Source organism: Capsicum annuum, chromosome 11 (assembly GCF_002878395.1).
Source record: "Capsicum annuum cultivar UCD-10X-F1 chromosome 11, UCD10Xv1.1, whole genome shotgun sequence".
NCBI classification, from domain to species: domain Eukaryota; kingdom Viridiplantae; phylum Streptophyta; class Magnoliopsida; order Solanales; family Solanaceae; genus Capsicum; species Capsicum annuum.
In genome coordinates this window covers 19,624,798-19,646,735 of record NC_061121.1, presented here as the reverse complement: position 1 = coordinate 19,646,735, position 21,938 = coordinate 19,624,798, and the positions used below count along the sequence as shown (strand labels likewise).

The window sequence follows — 21,938 nt, the reverse complement described above, 5'->3', positions numbered from 1 at the left end:
AATTCACACTTATATTTTAAAGAACTGTTTTGTATTTGTATTTTATAATTGACTGTATATTATATTGAATTATATTTATATTATGATTTTTTTATGTTTGTATAGTTAGATTATATTTGGATTATACTTGTATTTATATTCTATTTTCTTGGATATCTTTTTATTTATAAAGAATTATTTTGTATTTGTACTTGTAAGCTGATTGCACATTGTATTTAGCCGTGACTACGTATAATTTATTATTTGTATTTGTATACAAACAAGTAAATGCATTAATTGTATTTTTTCGATTCTAAGATATATAAACATGTAAAGTATCTTTTGATACAAATGTACCGTTTTGTATTTGTATATCAAAATTATCATTCATATTTGTAAATAAATAAATATCACTTGATACAAATACAATTACAAACAAATGATTTTACAAATACAAATACAATATGTATTTATATATATTGTATTTGTATAAAAATTTGAATTATATTTATTTGTATCAATAAATACACAACTAGTATAAATAAATACAAATAAGTATTCTTAGAAATAAAATCAATCGTTCCTTTTCAATAATTAAAAAATACAAATGATAGTTCGCACATGCATTTATATGTTATAGTTAACAGTTATATTTGTATATTATAGTTCAGATTTGTATTTATATTATATAGTTCGCATTTATATTTGTATGTTATAATTCATATTTATATTTTGTAGTTTCCACTTGTATTTGTATGTTATATTTCACATTTATATTTGTATTTTACAGTTTGCACTTGTATTTGTGTTTGCTAGTTTGCACAAATGAACAGAAGAAGAAAAAATAAAAAGGAAAAAAAAAAAAGAAAAAAGAGGAGGAGAAAAAATGAGAGAAAAAGAAGGAGAATTTTTTATTTTTTTAAAAAAGAAGAAGAGTAATAGAAAATAGAGAAAAAATACAAAAAAAAAGGGAGAAAAAATGAAAAGTAAAAAAACAAAAAAGAAAAAAGTGAAAAAAACAAAAGAAAAAAAGAGTAAGAAAACAACAAAAAAAAAAAGGAAAAGAAAAAACTGAAAAAGGAAAAAAAGAGAGGAGGATAATAGAAAATAGAAAAAGAGAGAAAATACACAAGAGAGACTATGAATTGTAATTAGGAATAATTAATAGGTAAAAGAGGACTATGAATTGTAATTAATTGAAACTTAAACTAAATAGGTAATTAGGAGTCTATGTTTGCTAAGATATGTAGTTATGCCTATTTAAATCCAAATCTATAGATTTCTATCATAATTTTTACAATATATTTTTACAAAGCTTTCATCAAAGCTTTTCTTCTTCCTTAAAAGATCAAGTCTTAACTTCTTGCTTTATAAGTATTTCTTCACTATTTGTTTAGTTCTAAATTCAATAGGCTTGTCATATCCACTGAAGCTATTTGCGTTAAATCCCATAGCAATCTCGCAGATGAGAGAGAGCAAATATCATTTTTAAAAAGTGTTTCGTGCGCTTTTCAAGCCTGTAACTTTGTGTTTATTGTTCAAATTATGAAGCCTTCATCTCTGTTTTTTCTTCATATATTTTTATATGTGTTCATGAAATATATTTTTCAATAATATATGCAATAAGGGATAAGGAAATGGTTGTAAAACTTACCTACAAAATCCCAAGCTCATAAAATTATGAATTATCAACAAAGTAGGGCAAATTAATTAAGGGTGGTAAAAAAGTTTTAAAACTAAAAAAAAGTGACACAAATCTTAAATATTGAGTATAGGTGACAATTTTAAGATTAGTATTAATGAAACTAATTTTAAAACCCTCAAGTTTTATTATTTACATAAAGATCCTTCCACCATATTTACACAAAGATCCCTATAACATCACCACCACTCCTCCTCCACACCCTTTTTGTTGCCGCCACCGCCACCGCCACCGCCACCTCCTCTTCCTCCACTATCACTATCACTACCATTGTCACCTCCTCCAGATTCACCATTATTTTCTCCCTCTACGTAACCATCACCTATTTTTTTTCTTTCTCCTCCACCACCGTCGCTATCAACACCGCAACAAATGTCATCTTCGCATTCCGTGTCACCACCAGCACCAACACCTTCCTTTTTATTATAAATATTACTTTTTCGTGGACTCCTTCTCCAACCACATCTTTTTTTCCAGAAATTAAGTATTGAAGTTGTTGCAGCAACTATCGAAGTTGCTGCAATAACTTCGATAGTTGTTGTAATACAACAACTAATAGTAGTTGTTACAACAATTACCATAACTGTTGTAGCAACTATGATAGTTACTGAAGTAACTCTCGTAGTTGCTGAATTTGCTAAATTATTTATTCATTTATTTTTAAAAGAAATCAAAAATTCTTTTCAAACTTCTTAAATTTTTTTTAAAAATATTCTATGAAGATTATAAAAGAAAAAAGAACGAAATGAAAAGAGAAAGTAAAAAGAAGAAGAAAAGATGGAAGATTAGGAAAATCTAGAGACAGAGAAAAAAATAAGAAGAAGGTGGGGAGAAAGAAATTTGGAGAGAGAAAGAAAAAAACAAGAAAGATTGAAAGATAACAAAAGGGGAAAATTCTAAAATTTAAAATTTGGAGTTTGAGGACTTTTGAAAAGTTTAGAGTTTAAAAAATTACATTTTACACCTCAATTTGCTTTAATCATTAATTAAAAAGAATTTGATTTGAGTTGATCAAAATTATCACCAATTTTAATTTTAAAATTTATTTGTCGCCCCCCACACTTAATTTTCTCAACAAAGCATCCCAATACACTCTTCTCCTCTTCACCTCCACATCTTCCGCCAAATATGCTTACAAGGCTAAACCCTCCCAAAACCACACTCCTTTTTTCTCCCATCACTCCCAACCCCTCATATTCCATAAACTTCTACTCATCGAGCCTGACGAGAGTAGAATGTACATACACCTTATGACTACCTCATACACATAAAAGAGACACTACAACATATGCCGTAAAATCCCACTTATGTGGTCTGACGAGGATAAAGTACATGCATACCTTACCAATTACATCCTCAATTTCACTGAAACCCACAAAAACAACCATTTTCACAACTAACTGTGCACTCAAATTTGGAGAAAAACTTCTCTACCTTGAACAACTCAAACTCAACCCCACAAAAACCTTTCAAGAAAATCCAAATCTTCGTTCAACAAATCTTGAAACAATCAAATACGTTAAAATTTGCCTATTTTACATGGTAATTGAACGTTTGGTATTTGGTCGAATGCTTGATATGCATCCCAAACTCTTAACTTTTGATCCTTATACCGATATTTACCTGATTTTCGATTTGTTGTTAAACGAAGTTGCAATACCTTTCAACGATATTCGTAAATATATTATCCGCTGTCCAAGAATCTTGGTGTCTAGTGTTGAAAAAAAAACTGAATCGCACATTTCAGTTCTTGAAAGAATTTAGATTTTTGGGTCATAATCGAATTACTTGTCAAAATACTGTACTACTTGTATCTAGTGTGGAGCATACGTTTTGTCCGAAAATTGATTACTTGGTTAGTTTAGGAATTGCACGTGAAAATGTGGTTAATATGATATTGAGATTACCTGGATTGTTGACATTTAGTATTGAGAAGAATTTTAACCCGAAAGTTGAGTGTTTATTGAAGGAAATGGATAGGGATATAGGGGAGTTGAAGAAGTTTCCGCAGTATTTTTCGTTTAGTTTGGAAAGAAAGATTAAGCCTAGGCATAGGTTTTTGGTTGAGCATGGGTTTACGATGTCTTTATCGGAGATGCTGAAGGTTAGTGATCGAAAATTCAATGCCAGATTGATTGAAATGCGATTATTGCGGTTAGTAGAGAATAAGCAATTGTTGTAGTAAGTGATTCCTTTCTTTGGATAGGGTCGATTTTTGTATATGTTGGAGAATCATATGAGCCAATACTAAATGTTTCATATGTATTAATTGTTGTTAGATGTAAAGTAATGATTTCTATCCTTGATATGGTGCTTTCTGCTCATGGTTTTATTGTTTCATGTGAAATGCAATTCAAAGTGTGTTTCTTTCATTTTCATTAAAGGGATATCATCCAAGTAACTCTTTCTATAGATAGAGTCGATCTGTATATGTTGGAGAATCTTTAGAGCAATACTAAATGTTTCACATATATTAATTGTGGTTGGATGTACATTTTTGCACTAAAGTAATGATTTTTATTCTTGATGTGGTGTTTCATGTTCATGATTTTTATAGTTTCATGTGGAGTGTGATTCGAAGTTAACTATGTTCTTATTGTTGATAAAGAATATCTTTCATCTATTGATGATTTGACATTCGTGTCCATCTAGTACCTGTTTCTCAAAGATTGCATTTGTTATCTGTCTTTGTATAAGCGGATGTAGTTTTAGCCACACCTATGGTAGAGGAATGTGTAGTTACAGGAGATTTTACAGCTACAAACAGGCGTTGCTCTGTGTACACAATAACAATAGGACTTACAACTTTGTCCTGACTGTTGAAGTTAGGATTCGTATCTTTAGTTATCCGGGGCTCTTATGAAATACTCTCTCCATTCTTGGTATATGACTACATTCGACTGGACAGAGTGAAGATGATACTGTCACCTCTCTACTTATTAATAATCGTGAAAGAAAATATTATAGTTCAATATTAAATGTTTCATATATATTAATTGTGGCTAGATGTAGATTTTTTAATGATTTTTATCCTTGATGTGATTTTTCATGTGGAATGCGATTCGAAGTTTGCTATAATTTTGCTGTTGATAAAGAATATCATTTACTAAATGATTTAGCATTTTGAAGTATTGATCTTGTGCATGAATGTCCATATAGTACTTGCTTCTAAACCTATCAATTGGATCGGTTTGACCCGGCCTGAACCGGCCCACATAACAAAATCGGCCCTATTTGATTCGGCCCGGTCAGCCCATGGGATGTAGGGTACCGAATTTTGGGCTGGGTTATTTTTTTGAGGCCCAATTAATCCGGCCCAGAACAAAACCGGTCCAGGCCCGGATTTTTTTTTAAAAAAAAAGTGGAATTGGACCGTTGGGCCCAAAAGTAGTCGTTGGCCCAACGTCTATATAGCTGTTTTTAGGTCCAAACGGCTACTTAGCCCATTTTTATTAAAAAAAAAAATTTTGTCATTTAAAATATTATTTTGAACCCCAAAAAAATTCTATAAATACCCTACACTTTCAAATCATTTTCCATACAATTTTTCATTCTCTCAAATCTCATTCTCTTTCAAATCTCAATTCTCAAATATTCTATATATTTAATTTCCTAAAGTGCTCACTTTAATTTTTTAATTTTGCGATTACAAAGTATGAATGGAAGTTTCTAAAGTCGCAACCTTCTAATACTTCTGAAATTTGGTATTGTCGTTCCATCTCTTACTTTTAATTTTTAATTAGTGTATTAATTGTTGAATATTTAATTTTATTATATTTTTGTTTTTTGAAATTTCTTAGTTTGATTTATATTATGGATAAATTAAGAAACCTTGCCTCTAAAAGTGTAAAAAAAATTATCCCGGAAGTGGTAGTGGTAGTAAAAAATGAATTACTAGCGGTAAAGGTAGTTCAAGCAGTAGATATACCCGTGTGCCTCCGGTACCTCTTAGTCAATCTTTTGAGGAAGAAGTAGGTGTACCTTTAGGTGTAGGTGCTCACGATATGGATTATGTAGAAGTTCAGAAAAATTACGGTATAGAAAAAGAAAATGAAGTAGATGCGCTTGATTTAGATGAAGATGATGAAAATATAGGTGAGACACCTATAGTAGGAAATGCTAATATTAGATCTGAATCGGTTAATCGCCCTCCCCGTCCTCCCTGTGCCCCAAGAGCTCGTAAACCAACTAGTATTGCATGACATTTTTTTGATCGTATATCAGATATTGAGGAGCAACGCAATATTTATCAATGAATATATAAGCATAAAAGAGGAGGCAAGCAAGGGGGTACCTGTACGTTAATGAGACATGTAAGTGATGATCATGAAATAGAGTTAAATATTGCAAAAGGTGGTGGGGATGTTGGTGGGCCAACACAAACTATAATGGACCCAACAACCGGTCAGGTAATTAAGAAGTATAATAAATTGAGGGAGCGTGAAGAAATAGCAAAAATGGTGGCTGTGGGTTGTTTGCCTTTTTGTTTTCCTTCTTCTGATGCTTTTATTCATTATATTCACGCAATTTATAATCCTATGTTTAATGGTATTCCTAGAAGTACTTGTCGGACTGATATTTTTAGACTTCATTCACAATATTGTTTTTGTTTATCTACATTGTTAAAAAATATTCAATGTAGAATGTCTCTAACTTCTGATCTTGGTCGTGCTGTTAATAAAAATAATTATTTAATCATTACTTGTCATTGGATAGATAGTAATTTTGTCATGCAAAAATGTATTCTAACCTTTTTGTATGATGAAGATCGTAAACATACTGGACAATTTATTGCTGAATCGATTGGTAAAGTTGTAGAATTGTATGGTATTGAAAATAAAATCTTATGTATTGCTTTTGATAATGCTTCTAACAACAAGACTGCTATTACAAATTTAAAAGCTAAGCTATCGTCGCCGTTACCTGAAATATTTCATATTAAGTGTGCTTGTCATATATATAATTTAATTGTAAGAGATGGTCTTGAGTTTTTTGAGCTTTATATTGAAAAAATTCATCTTGATGTTGGTTTTATTCAAGGAAATAATCGTAGATCAAGAATGAAAGAATTTAAAGTTAAATGTGAACAAAATAGACTTGCACCAATATTGATTCCTGAAAAATGTGATACTAGATGGAATGCTACATATGAATTTTTAAAAACTTGTTATAAATATAGAGTTTCTATTACACTAACTTTTAACCAACATTGTGGTTCATTTGTTGATTCGTCTGAATGGATGTTACATGATTCTGATTGAGCTGTAATTAATGATCTTTTTAAGTTTTTGGAAAAAATTTATTTAGCTACGGTTGATTTTTTTTGCGCTTATTATCCTATTGTTTGTAATATTTTAGCATATATAGTCGATATTTTTGGTTTGCTTAAAGAATATAAAAATAAAGAAGGTTACAAAGACGTTGTTGGTGCTATGTTTGAAAAATTTTAAAAATATTTTTTTTAATTCCCCCTATTTACTTGGTTGGTGCTATGCTAAATCCGTGTATGAAATTTACTACTATGTGCCACTTTAGTATTCTTATTTATTCTAACTTAGAGATAAATACTAACAATGATTCTGATGCTCAAGAAGAACAACCTGATTTGTGGACGGCTATGGGTGATGCGAACGGTTACATAGATAAATTACATAACCATTATGCTGATTTAATTGATTTAGCTGTACCGATAAATATCACTCCAAATGTCGCTCCTCATCCTCCTGAGGAGCCATCATCTTCTAATAGGTTGGCACATAGTGGTTTTCCTGATCATTTTTTTGATTTAAATTGTTGGAACAGTGTTGAGGCGGGATCTTACACGTTAACTTATCGGGAAAAGCTTAAGTATTATCTTCGGATGCCGCTAGAGGATCGCAAATGACGGATAAACACGTTGAATTGGTGGATCAAAAATGAGACACAATATCCCGTGCTTTCAAGATTAGCTAAAGATATATTAAATGTTCCAATGTCAACCATTGTATCGGAGAGCGCTTTTAGTCAGGGCCGTCAACAGCTTGAGACAACCTACACTCATTGGGAAACAATTCTATGAATGTTCTAGTTTGCCTTAGAGACTGGATTAGAGCGAAACAAAGAAATCAAGGAAAAAAGATGGAGCCGAAAGACGAAGTTATAACTTCAGCGGAGAACTCAGCAGAATCAAGTCCAATGCATGATTTTACCCCTAATGACTTTGACTATCCTAGGCAAGTTCCCGTTAGTATTAACATGAATGAGTTGGAAAAAATGATGCAAAATTTATAAATTTTTCATTCATGTAAATTATAAATTTTGGATCATTTTGCAATCAATAAAATATAACATTCATTCACTCCTTACTTATGTACTTTTTTTTCATTTAATGGTTTAAATTGAATTTCTAGTTTAAATTAAATACTTAGTTTTAATATATTACTAATTTACTATCAAGTATTATTAATTTATTATACATTGTAGCATATATTTAACGTATACATGTGTATATGTTTTATAAATTAGTATATATATCATTATATTGTAGTATATTTTATTTAAAGTAGTACTTATATATTGAATGGTACGTATACACTTGTATATGTTTTATAAATTACTATATAACTATATATATAGTGTGTGTATACATTGTAGTATATGTTTTATTTAAAGTAGTACATATATTGAATGGTATGTATATATGTGTATATATATCTTCTAAAGTACTATATATTTAACGTATATATGTGTATATATTTTATAAATTAATATATATATCATTATATTGTATTACATATCTTGTAACATATGTAATATGTTTTATTTAGAGTAGTATATGTATAACTAATATATCGTCATATACGCGATTACATGTGTAATTGTGTACATGTTTTTTAAATTCTAATGTACTATATACTATATATATAGTGTATATATATATTGTGTAACATATTTAAAAATTAAAATGTATATAGGTGGGTATATATAGTGTATATTGAAAAAATTCTTTTATTTTTTTTATTTTAATCGAATTTTGGACCAATTTTGACCGGGTTTAGATGGGTTGGACCGAGCTAGATTAACTGAGCCGGTTCAGGGTTGTTTTTTAAAAAATTACTGTTGGGCCCAGAACCAGCCCGACCTGTTTGACAAGGTCCGGAACCGAATCGGCCCACAACCCGGTTAAACTTAACGGGCCGATTTCGGATTGACTCGGCCTGCCCACTTAACACCCTTACTTGTTTCTCAAAGATAGCATTCTGTCATTGAATAATTTCTAGTGGATTTAGTTATAGTCACACATATGGTAGATGAATGTGATTTTCCCTGGTATGGTAGGAGATTTTATGCCTACTAACAGACATTGCTCTGTGTATACAATAATAATATGCGTCGTTGCTCTGTCTTATCTATTGATGTTAGGATTCATCACTTTAGATATATGAGGCACTTAACCTTTTCCTTTGTTCTTTTTATATGAGTATATTAGATTAGACAGAGTTTAATATGTTAATTTGACTTCTATACCGTATTAATAATAGTGAAAGAGAATAGTACAATACTGATTGAAAAGTTAGTTTGATGCAGAAAACATCACATAAAAGTTCAAAATTTTTGAATAATTGATGAATTTTTTATTCTTGAAGTTGTGGAAGTTGTCTTAAAAAAAATTGATTCAAACATTAGGCGACGACTCAAAATGAAAGTGTCAGATAAATTGGAATGGAGACTATACTATTTAAGTGTGCTTGCAAGGTTTAGTTCATTGTCATTGGCGATTAATATGATGATTAATTAGCTAATACATAAGGTTACTGATTGGATGACTATTTCATACGATTGAATGATTGAAGTATGCTAGAAACTTCTTATGTAGTCAGAGAATTCTGTTGCATTCTCTTTTTTCCAATTGAAATAGTGGGTAGTAAATAATTATAAGATTTATGCTATAACATATGTCGATGATTTAACTGTCCTTTTCAATAGCACTTGTTTAACAACTTTCTGTTGTCTGCAATCTTGTCCAACTCCCGAGTTTCATCTTGTTTTCTTTAATTCATTATATGCCCATAATAGCAATGCTTATTTTAGTGGTATTACTTTGCATGACGTGTTTCTCCAAGTTTGTAGAAAAATCTTATACTTTTGATTATGGTAACTTTATTTATCGTCTAATTTATTATTGGCATATTCACGTCGGTATTCCATTATCTGACTCTATAGATCCACAAAATCTTATGTCTTGGGTTTTCTTCTATAGTATCAAACATGTACTTGCCAGGGTTGTGGACTGAGAGTTGGTTGAACCTTGGAGGAAGAAGTTCTTGAATTATTGCCACGCTAATGTAGTTGCCTCCTTGATGGTGTAACACTAACTGGGGGAAGAGTTGTTTGCCCGGATCCTATCTACAAATCATATGCTCTGATATTTGAGTTTTAAAGTTGGATATTTGTGTTGTGTTTTACCCTATGTTAAACATGTGTTTTACCCTATGTTAAACATGAATTTGTGTATATAGATCAATTTTCTTGCTATCATAAATTTGGATGCTGACTGTCCTCGAGATCGAGAATATTTTTCCTTGTTCTACTTAGGGAGAATACATAAATACACCTGAACTATGGTCCATTTTCAAAGAGACGCTAGAACTTTGTTCCCTGATCCTGTGACCACCTTACAGTTACTTGGAGTGATATAAATATCACTTTTTTGACCCGGACTATTTTTAGAAAATTAGTGTATGGCACACACCAATCACATTTTGCCTCGTAATTTCTTCTTTTCTTTTCTTCTTCTCCTGCAGTCTTCGTCAATGCTTGCTTTCATAGTCATGACCACCACCATTTCCATACCGACCAACTCAAAAGATGGTTTCTGAAGTTCTTCCATGAACATTTAAACCCACATCAAAGCATTTTTTTCATAAAAAAATAAAGTCGGCGATAATTTTATTCCGGTAATTTGCATACGGAGTTTTCGAACCTTACTCCCCTCCACCCAATTATGAATTTCTCACTTTCTTTATTAACTTTCAATAGTGAAGAAAACATTATCTAGTATAAAGTAACCTTTTTGAATAATTGACTCAAAAGCAGAGAATTTGAAGAATCGATAAATACCATTGTTGAAGAAAATTTTGGTTCATTGCAGTAATAATTTGCAATGGGTGCATCTTATAGGAGTTGAATGTGTCGATTGGAGTTTGCCAGTTGGCGTTTTGGAGAGGTCAAGTTTGGAAATTAGTATGAATTGCAAAAGGTTTGCATAGTTAGAGGATTGACAAATTTGCTGGCATATATTTTTGGTAGAAGTAGTAGTTAAGGACGTAAAATATTTTGACAACTTTTGTTAAAGGCTTGTTTGAAGTGTATTTAGGCATTGATGCTCGGTAAGCTATTTTGAGAAGTGTTATTAAAGGCTTATTTGACGTGTGTTTAAGCCTTATTGCTCAGTAAGATATTTTGAGAACTATTGTTGAAGGCTTGTTTGAAGCGTGTTTAAGCTTTGATGCTTGGTAAGATATTTTCGAAAGTGTTGTTAAAGGCTTGTTTGAAGCTGATTAAGCCTTGATGCTTGGTAAGATGTTTTGACAAAGTGTTGTTAAAGGCCAATCTGAAGCATGTTTAAGCTCTCAAGCTCGATAAGATATTTTGACAGAACCCTTCGGGGTGGCTCAGATTTTTTGGCTTGGGACTTCCATAATGGAGGTCTCAAGTTCCAAACCCCTGCCTGTGACAAATTCGGAACCTAGGTATGCCATCAAACTTAAAAAGTGACCGAACTATGCCATGTTTTAATTGGGGACGTAGCGTGCACAAAAATGTGCACTATTTATATAAAATTTAATGGACCAAAGTTAAACTTTGGTTAATTTTTAAAATGTGTACAACGCCCTTAACTTGTGCGTTATCCATTTTTTGAAATATGGCGCATAAGTTTTGTGCGTTATATTTTAAAAAATGGATGACACACAAGTTGAATGCATTCTCCTTTAGTTGATACTGTGCCTATCTAGTTTCCATGTAGGGTGTGGTATGATGGAAAATGTTTTCTGGAAAATATTTTTCTTATTTTTTCTTGTTTGATTGTAATAAAATATTGAGAAAATATTTTCCAAAATAACTCATTTTCCTCTATTTGAGGAAAAATGACTTCCCTCATGGACCATGGAAAGTTATTTTCTGGAAAATGACATATGTGACTGTAACGACCTAAAAATTTGATAAAATATGTGAAATTTATGATTTTGTGTGATTTGACTATTTTACCCCTCTCCATAGTTGCATTATGATATTTATTGGGTGTGGGAGTGATTGGCATGATTTTCTCTTCATTTTTGTATCATTTATGCAATATTGCGGTTTTTGATGACTTCGATAGCCTTATTTTGGCCTTATGTAGATAACTTTTGATCCGTGCGACAGATGGCCGAACGGACTACACCAGCAGCTCCGGAATATCAATTTTAGTCTAGGTAGATCTTTGGTTCGGGTTCCGATGCACCCGAGATCATTTCGACCTATTATTTGGAAAGTTGAAAAAGTAGAAATATGAATGTGGGACCCACATTTGATCGAAACAACCTTGGATGAAAAATCTGACTTCGCCAGCAGATCCGGAATATTGATTTTAGGGTGTTAGCATATTTGATATGATTTTACGGCTTTTAAATCTCATTTCGACCCTAGGTTTGAAAAATTGGGATTTCGGGTTTCGGGGGTGAATTTTGTGAAAACGATATTGTTTTGAAAATTTGATATTTTCATCGCATTCGGAACGTTGAATTTAGTGTGGTTACATCGTTCGTTTGCATAAATCGTACTCCGAACGAATCCCGAGCACCCCGTTGAAGTTCGGATTGAGTTTTAAAAAAAAATAGTGTTTTTTAGATAGCAGTGCAGATTAAAAATCTGCACTGATAAATAAACATTTTTGACCTATTTTGCTCATTTTTTATCTTGCCTGTTGGGAGTTAAACCCTAACTAGTTTGGGAGCTTAAAAGTAAAGTTTGTGAGAGCATGGGAAGCTAGATTAACATCTTTTTCTTGATTTTATTACGGATTTAAGGTAAGAGTTCACTCTTTTCTTAGTAATTTCTTGATTAATTTCTCAAAATTTCAAAAATCTTAGAGCTTGATTTTAAACCCAAATTTTACCCCTTTCACTTGAATAATATTTTTATCTTATAATTACTAGTTTTTCATCAATTTAACCTTCAAAATAACTACTATTCTTGATTTTAACCCCGATTTCAAAGATTTTACCCGGTAATGCTCAAAAATGATTTTTCTTCGATTTAAACTCCGTTTGTTTACTCGATTTAACTTGATTTTTCAGCTGTAGGTTCCTAAAAATATGGGGAACATATTTTTGAAGTAAAATTTCGATTTTTCCCTTCTTTTACGAAAACTCATTTTGGGGGCCCATTTTGACCCCAGACTAAAAATAGTCAATATGGGTGTCGTTGATTTTTTTTTACGCATAGATTTCATATTTGATGTTTTTAGTAGAGTTTGGGATTATTCGTGAAAAGTAAGGTCGCGGGTTCAAGTGTAGCGGACCGATTTCGGCTTTGGAGGTAGGTTATGACTAACCTCTTCAGACTGGGTTGGGTAGTAAATGATGGTACAAAATGCATGTTAAGGGTGAGAACTAATCATGAAAAATGACTATCTATGTGTTGTGCCCGTGTGGGGGCCTATATGTGATGTAATTGTCGAAATTGACATATTATATGATATGTTTGACCGTGTGGGATCCTATGTGATATTGATAGCCTTGAATACATGTGAATAATTGTATTATGTTGTTTAATGTGGTGCCATTGATGTATTGTGATTATATTCATACTTTATTTGCATATAAGCCATGTGGAAATTCATGGATGAAACGAAAATAATAAGTGGATATTGGCTCATGTGGTTGTGGGAATATATCATTGTGGTTGGTTGTGGAAATATATCATGTGATTGGTTGTGAGCATTACATCTTCATATCATACTCATTTATGAAACATTGGTACCACCGTGGCAACATCTGAGAAACACTGGCAACCCCTTTTTTAAAAAAATATTATAACACCTTATAAAATCCTTTTCGAGGGATATACCGGAAATGAGATATAAGATATGTGGATTGTATATGGGTTGAAGAATCCCCCATGGATCCTACATCGGGAAGCTTTAGCTCTGTAGGTGTATACGGGGATTGTGCGATGATTCCGGAAGTTGTGCGACGACCTCGTGCATCATCATCATCATCATCATCATTATCATCATATACATTGCACTTACTTTATTGTGTTTATATTGTGTTGTATTTCCTTATTGACTTGTCATCTATGTATTTGTTTTACCTTCCTTTACGTGTATTTGATGATCTTGTATCTACATGTTCTCTCTTGTTCTATTTATATGTGACATAATGTATACCTGTGTTCAATATCTTGATGTGTTGTTGTAATATATGTGAGATAAATTAGAACTGTTAGTGCAAGCGGTGTAGGCTACTGTTGTGGAATATTTTGGGATTGCAGGTGACGTGCCCTTAGTGTATAATTTGTATGCTTTATTTATTACTTTACTTGGTCGGACTATGATAACTATTGAGTACAAGTGAACCGTACTCATGCCTACTGCGCCCTTTCGGTGCAGGTCTTAGCTAGAGTGTGCCTCAGCTTGATTGACTCGGGCGATTGTTGGAGCTTCCAAGGTAGCGGTTGGACATTCATGCGTCCGAAGTTCACCTCTATCTTTTTATAGTTGTTATGTCTTTATTAGTATTCGGAGGCAGTTATTATTCCTTTGTGGTTATTTTTTTGATGCATTTGACTCTTGAGTTGTATTAGTAGTTCTTACACAATTAACACCTGGTTTTGGGCATGATTGGCATTTTGGATAAGTTCTTTTTGCATTGTTATGATTACTTATATGGTTCGGCTTTATTCTAGAAGCCTTACCGTGGGATATTTCTGTCTTTTCTTCTTTTCGTATCAGTTTGGGTGATAGACTTTCTTGTCAAGGTACGCCGCGACAAGTTCCATTATGACCCTCGTTTTTAGGTCATGACAGTGACTTTTATGCTCCTACCCCCACCCCTCTTCCCCCATCCCAAAAACACTCAAATTCACATTACTCAAAAAATTTTACATTTTTCAAAAAAAGTTTCACTGTGCTTTACTCCAATTTTTCACTGCTTGAAATAAAAAATAGTGAAGCCCAAATTTTTTTCTATTTTCAATGTTCTTTGAATGTACTATTATTTTCATGTGCATAGAGGAAGCCTTACCTATGTTACTTTTGCTAATTGTATATTCCATTTTGACGTTGTTGTAGCTTGTTTCACAAGGTTGAATAAGCTTGTCGTTCAATGGTATTTTTATTGATTGTAGTATTTTGAGATTGTCCCAACAAAATGTTGAAAAGTTCTCCTATGCTGAAAAGTTCTCCTATGCTTGCTAATTTGCTTAAAAATTAGTGACTTTTAACATTTTAGTACTCGATATTGATATTATCTACTATGCTTAAATTAGTTCTTACAAATTGTTGAGTTGCTAGAGGCAGTGATATACTAGCTAACAATTAGTAGTATTTTTTTAAAAATATTTTTTCACTCACCAACCGAACATTAGAAAATATTTTCTACTCACTAATCAAACATCATAAAATATTTTTCGAAAAATATTTTTCACTCACCAACCAAACATAAGAAAATAAATAGAAAATCAACTTATTTTCAAGTAAAACTTTTTCAGAAAAACATTTTTCATGGAAAATATTTTCCATCATACCAAACACACCCGTAATTAACTTGTGTTTTATCTATAATCTATATTTATAATTCTATATAATAAATTAAAAGTGTGAACGGTCTTAGAAATATTGTTTGAATTTTTTGCCCTTCATTAAAAGTCTTTGCTTCAGACAAAATCATCTTTTCATTACTTTTTTCTAATATTTAAGAGTTGAAAATTAATTAAATATATTCATGGTAAAACCTTTTCCTTATTAGAATTCATCAGAATTAATGATAACTTATACATTTTTCATTAGTTTAAGAATTCTAACAGCTAAATTTGATTTTAAGAAAATTTAAAAAATCTATGAATAAATATAAAAACATTAGATAAGAAAAATTTAAGATGTATCAAAAATTTTAAAAGTGTTAAGTATGTAATAAGAATGTAATCAATGATTTTGTTAAGATTTGACTTTAAGAGTAAGGAGAGATTTAAAATATAGAAGAAAAAAAATAATCATACCACAAATATGGTTCAAATTGATTCGTCTCTCTTAGCCTCTGACAGTAAGGGAAACAGGTATTGCATGACAAACGCAAAAGTGATGATCCATCAACTACTTGAAATTTCTGATGGCAAAATATATATATGCTTACACTAAAATATATATTTATGTTTACATTATTATATCAAAGTGTGAAGAATTTTTGACAAGTGATTTGATTTTTTTTACAGTTCATTAAAAATCTTCGCAGTAAATAAAATTATTTAATTTTAAATAATCAAAAGTTACACGTGTGAGGCACGTTCTGTTACACTAGTATTTTAAAAAATGGATGTCACACAAGTTAAATGCATTATCCTTTAGTTGATATTGTGTCTACCTAGTTTCCATGTAATTAAAGTCTACTTGGGAGTTTATTGTTGTTCATTGTATGGAACTCTAATTGTAGGTGCTTACCAGTGAAACTGTTGAGGGATCGTTTGGCATACGATCACAGAGTATCTACTTGAATTTAATGTTTGAATAATATGTGGATCATGATTAGTAAGTATTTGATTCAGAGTACAATATGCTGATACTATGCCTCTTAGTCCAATGAACAACAATAAACTTCCAAGTAGATTTTAATCTCATGGAGCAACTTAGAGTATCAACTAAAGGATAGCACACTTAATTTGTGGTTATCCATTTTTTAAAAAAATTAACCGAAGTTAACTTTGATCTGCTAAATTTTTTCACATATAGCGCACATTTTTTTGTGCTCAATGCCTATTTACGTCATCATTTAAAAATATTACATATTTCTGTCACTTTTTAAGTTTGATGACATATTTAGTTCTGGATTCCATGTGACAACAAAGGATTGGCCTTCTGAGTCAAAATCGTCGCACGGGGCTTTTCGAGTGTTGTTTATCTCTCCTATGTAGTTTGTGAGCTGTTAAACAGGAGTAGAGTTTACCTTGTGCACACCCAAAAAGTAGTGATTGTGGGTTCCCTCATCATTTTAAAAATTCAATTAAGATAAAAAAAGGAAATATAACTATTGTTCAAAGTTGAGGAAAACTTTATTTTTTAAGACAAAATTGAGAAAGGAAAATGATTTTCACCCAATAACTTCCGATAGCAGAAATACTTTAAGATTTATGGTGTAATCGAGAAAAAGAATTATATTTTTGAAAGCACATAACACATTCCTTTCAATTGTTTAGTTTTGTGCTAATGATCCAAGATATTCCAATTTTGCATTTCTGAAAATGTAATACTACAACTTATTTAAAGTGAATTTAATAACCCTTAAAAAAAAATAAAGAACCACACCTACAGTGGGAGGTGCTCTACACCACCTCCACGTGTCAGTTTTTATTCTTGTATATATTTTAATTTTTTTTCTTTTTCTTTTTTTCATCCGCCCGCTTTGGTGCTTCACCATATCGCCTGCGAAACTACGAAATCCACCACCAACTACTCCTCGCCACCATCCAAGCTCTCACTAACACCATCGTTGCAATCTTCAACTTCACAATACCCATCACCAAATGCAATTTCACCTTCACTTTCATCAATCCCACAATACTCTACTCGTCGCCAATATTAATTTCACCACCATTGCTTCAGCCACGATACTTATCTTGGAATTTCAAAAATGGTATCAAAACGACAGATGTTCCATCCTAAATCATTTTTACAATATAATGATTAAATGAACAAAAAATTAATTGCAAAGTTTTATCTTGAAATTTCGGTGGCCGTATTGAAACTGTTAAAAGGAATTTAAATGGCTGAAGCAATTAAAAAACTCGCACTTTCATCTCCACCTCCATCAATTCCACAACACCCATCATCGAAACCTTTTAATGTCACCAGCGTCAATACCCATCGTCTGACTCCATAAGACTAACAACAAACACATGTGGCATGACAATTGTATTTCTCCATAAACTGAACAACCTCTGTAAAGATTTAGCAATTAGGCTTTCTTTAACAACCATAATAGACACTTCCGGCAAGCTCTCCGTCCTATGCCCAAAAAAATAGTATTTTGCTATTCTTTATTCCGGTGGAATGGAAGAGTTGGAAGTCGGGATAGTGATGGAGGAAGAGAAACGGATAAGGTGGTTGTGGCTGGTGGCTGTACATGTGGTGGGTGGCATGGTGGTTGTAAAATTAAAGGAGGAGAATAATGGAGCAAGACCAAAAAACAAAGTAAAAATAAATAAATAAATAAATTGTGACCTGATAATTATTTATATTTTTTACCCTTCTCACGCGAGTTTGGAGAGTGATGACATTCTCCTGATTAGGGGATATATTAAATTTACTTGAAATGACTTTAGGGAGGATTTTATGATTTTCTCTAATTTTGGACTTAAAATGTAATAATTAATTACTTTATTTTTGCTCGTATAGATAATCAGTAATCAGATATATAATTTTAATTTATGAGATACGTTCATTTCTGTATAATATATTAACTAAATCAAAGAGAGAGATATAATTAAAATTATGTATTCGAAAATTTATGATTTTGTGGATGTATCCAATTATTTAAAAAAAAAAAAAGAAATTTTGGGTAATTAATAAAAAAATTAGAGATTTTATGTAGTTAATAAAGATAAGCTGTAGTATATGTAATTTTTTCTAATAAGTAGCTGTTCAAAGAAGGTCAAAATTCCTATTCGAAAAATATCCAACTTTACAAACCAACTTTTACAAAAAAATTTAACGTTTAATCGCTTTCGTTTGATGTGAAGTAAAATGTATAATAATTTTGAAATAATGTAGAATTATTTTATATTTATCTCATTATTTATATTAGGGATAACTTATTTCCAAGCATACGACTTAGTTTTTCTCTAAATAATAATGAAAAGTAAGATATACTTCAGTCAATATATGTAAGTGATATTTCAAACTAAGAGGGTGTTTGAATTAAATTATTTCAAGTGCTTTTAGTTCATCTTTAATTTTGAAAATGTTTTAAAATGAGAAAAAGTGAAGGGTTAAAACCCTTACACCATCCCGCTTTTTTTAGTAACATCAATTATTAGGTGTGTGCGCTTCTCAACTCAAATATCATAAATTATTTATCAAAACACTCATCCTCAATTATCAATTGCTCAATTTTTCTATCTAAATAATGTATTCAATTTTTTTAAAAAATAAATTAATAATTGGTGACAATTCAAATAAAAAATTCACACACCCGATACTTCAATACGAAACTCAAAAAATGGGAAATCGGTATACACTCTACTATATAATAAGTCACAATAAGCAGCTGAAGCAGTCTGCTCATGGTCGACATGTCTGCTTCAATCGTGATTTTACTATATTATCTCTAAATAATTATTATAAAGTCATTGACGTATTAAAAAAATTAATAATAATTAATAAAAAATTAAAATAAACATTAATTATGACATGACTGCTTCAGCCGTAATTTTACTATATCACTCATAATTAATTATTAAAAGTCATTTAAGTATTAAAAATTAATAATATTTAATAAAAAGGATAAAATAGACATATAATGATAAATTATTTTTTGATGGTTTAAATTAACTTGACGTCCTATATGAGACCACTTAAAAAAAATTCACAAGTATTTGTTATAATAATTTTACTATGTCACTTCTAATTAGTAGAATAGAAGAAAAAATATTATAAATCACAATAATTAAAAACTTAAATAATTTTAAAAATATAATTGATTATTAATGCCATAAAAGTTTGAACAACTTAAAATATTATTATAAATTTCATTACTCTCAATATAATAATATATGCCTAACTTAAAATTTATTAATGTGATAAGGCGATGGTTGTAAAACTTGCCTACAAAACACAAGCACAAAAAACTTAGTATGAATTATCATCTTTGTAGATAGAGCTTCAACAAAATCAAAGAATGTCAATACACTTCTTTCACCAAATATGCTAAACCAACCCCCTTTTCCTTCCATCACTCCAAACCGTTCACAATCCATGAAATTCCACTCATCGAGTCTGACTAGAGTAGAATGTATACACACTTTGTCACTACCTTGTACACATAAAAGAGACACTACATCCTCAATTTTTCACTTGTGTTGTCTGACGAGAATAAAGTACACGCAGACCTTACCAATTGCATCCTCAATTTCTCCGAAATTTATAAAAACCACCATTCCAAAACTGACTATGGACTCAAATTCAGAGAAAAACTCCTCTACCTTGAACAAATTAAAATTAACCCCACAAAAGCCCTTCAACAAAACCCAAATCTCCGTTCAGCAAATCTTGAACCAATCAAATCCGTTGAAATTTGCCTCAATTCAATGGGAATTGAACGTTCGACAATTAGTCGAATACTTGATATGCATCCCAAACTCTTAAATTCCGATCCTTATACTGATTTTTACCCATATTTGAATTCTCTGTAAACGAAGTTGCAATACCTTTAAACGACATTCGTAGATGTATTATCCGTTGTCCAAGAATTTTGGTGTCTAGTGTTGAAAAACAACTGAACCCCATATTTCAGCTCTTGAAAGTATTTGGATTTTTGGGTTTGAATAGGATTACTTGTCAAACTGATGTACTACTTGTATATAGTGTTGAGCATACGTTGACCCCGAAAATTGATTACTTGGTTAGTTTAGGAATTGCACGTAATAATGTGGTTAGTATGATACTGAGATCACCTGGATTGTTGACATTTAGTATTGAGAAGAATTTTAAGCCGAAAGTTGAGTATTTGTTTAAGGAAATGGATAGGAATATAGGAGAGTTGAAGAAGTTTTCAAAGTATTTTTTGTTTAGTTTGGAAGGAAAGATTAAGCCTAGGAATAGGTTTTTGGTGGAGCATGGATTTACGATGTCTTTATCGGAGATGTTGAAGGTTAGTGAAGGGGAATTCTATGCCAGATTGATTAAAATGAGATTGTGGTTAGTGGAGAACAAGCAATTATTGTAGCAAGTGATTCTTTTCTTTGGATAGAGTCGATTTTTGTATATGCTGGAGAATCATTAGAGTAAATACTAAATGTTTCACATGTATTAATTGTTGTTAGATGTACAATTTTTGCTATAAAGTAATGATTTTTATCCTTGACGTGGTGCTTTCTGTTCATAATTCTTATTGTTTCATATGGTTCAAAATGTGCTACTTACGTTCTCGTTAAAGGGATATCATCCAAGTAACTCTTTCTATAGATAGAGTCGATCTGTATATGTTGGAGAGTCATTAGAGAGTCAATACTAAATGTTTCACATATATAATTATGGTCAGATATACATTTTTGCGATAAAGTTATGATTTTTATCTTTGATGTGGTGTTGTATGTTCATGATTTTTATTGTTTCATGTGGAATGTTATTTGAAGTTAGCTATGTTCTTATTTTTTATAAAGAATATCTTTCATCTATTGATGATTTGACATTCGTGTCCATCTAGTACCTGCTTCTCAAAGATTGCATTTGTTATATCTGTCTTTATATAAGCGGATGTAGTTATAGCCACACCTATGATAGAGGAACGTGTAGTTATAGGAGATTTTACGGCTACAAATAAGCGTTGGTTTGTGTATGTAATAACAATGGGACTTACAGCTTTGTCCTGACTGTTGAAGTTGAGATTCGTATCTTTAGAAATCCGAGGCTCTTAAGAAATACTCTCTCCATTCTTGTTATATGACTACATTAGATTGGACGGAGTGAAGATGTTAATGTCACTTCTATACATATTAATAATAGTGAAAGAAAATATAAGAGTTCAATATTAAATATTTTACATATATTAATTATGGCTGGATGTAGATTTTTTAATGATGTTTATCCTTGATGTGTTTTTTCATGTGGAATGCGATTTGAAGTTTGCTATACTCTTATTGTTGATCAAGACTATGATCTACTGAATGATTTTGTATTTTGACGTATTGCTCTCACGCATGAATGTCCATCTAGTATTTACTTCTCAAAGATTTCATTTGTAATCTGTCTTTGAATATTTTCAAGTGGATTTAGTTATAGTCATACATATGGTAGAATAATGTG

The 21,938-nt window shown here is 31.2% G+C and overlaps 1 protein-coding gene and 2 pseudogenes across 1 annotated transcript; 2 read left to right on the top strand and 1 right to left on the bottom strand.

Annotated features, from left to right (window-relative positions):
- Positions 1-1,860: 1,860 nt before the first annotated feature.
- On the bottom strand, positions 1,861-2,262 carry LOC124888797 (putative glycine-rich cell wall structural protein 1). The gene has a single exon (XM_047400090.1). It carries the CDS (start codon positions 2,260-2,262, stop codon positions 1,861-1,863), a length of 402 nt encoding a protein of 133 aa, XP_047256046.1.
- Positions 2,263-2,809: 547 nt separating this feature from the next.
- On the top strand, positions 2,810-3,863 carry LOC107846684 (annotated as a pseudogene).
- A 14,103-nt stretch (positions 3,864-17,966) lies between these two features.
- On the top strand, positions 17,967-20,859 carry LOC107846685 (annotated as a pseudogene).
- Positions 20,860-21,938: the final 1,079 nt, after the last annotated feature.

Excerpts from the sequence above, each read along its gene's own strand:
- LOC124888797 (XM_047400090.1), bottom strand. The coding sequence starts at position 2,262 with ATGGTAATTGTTGTAACAACTACTATTAGTTGTTGTATTACAACAACT.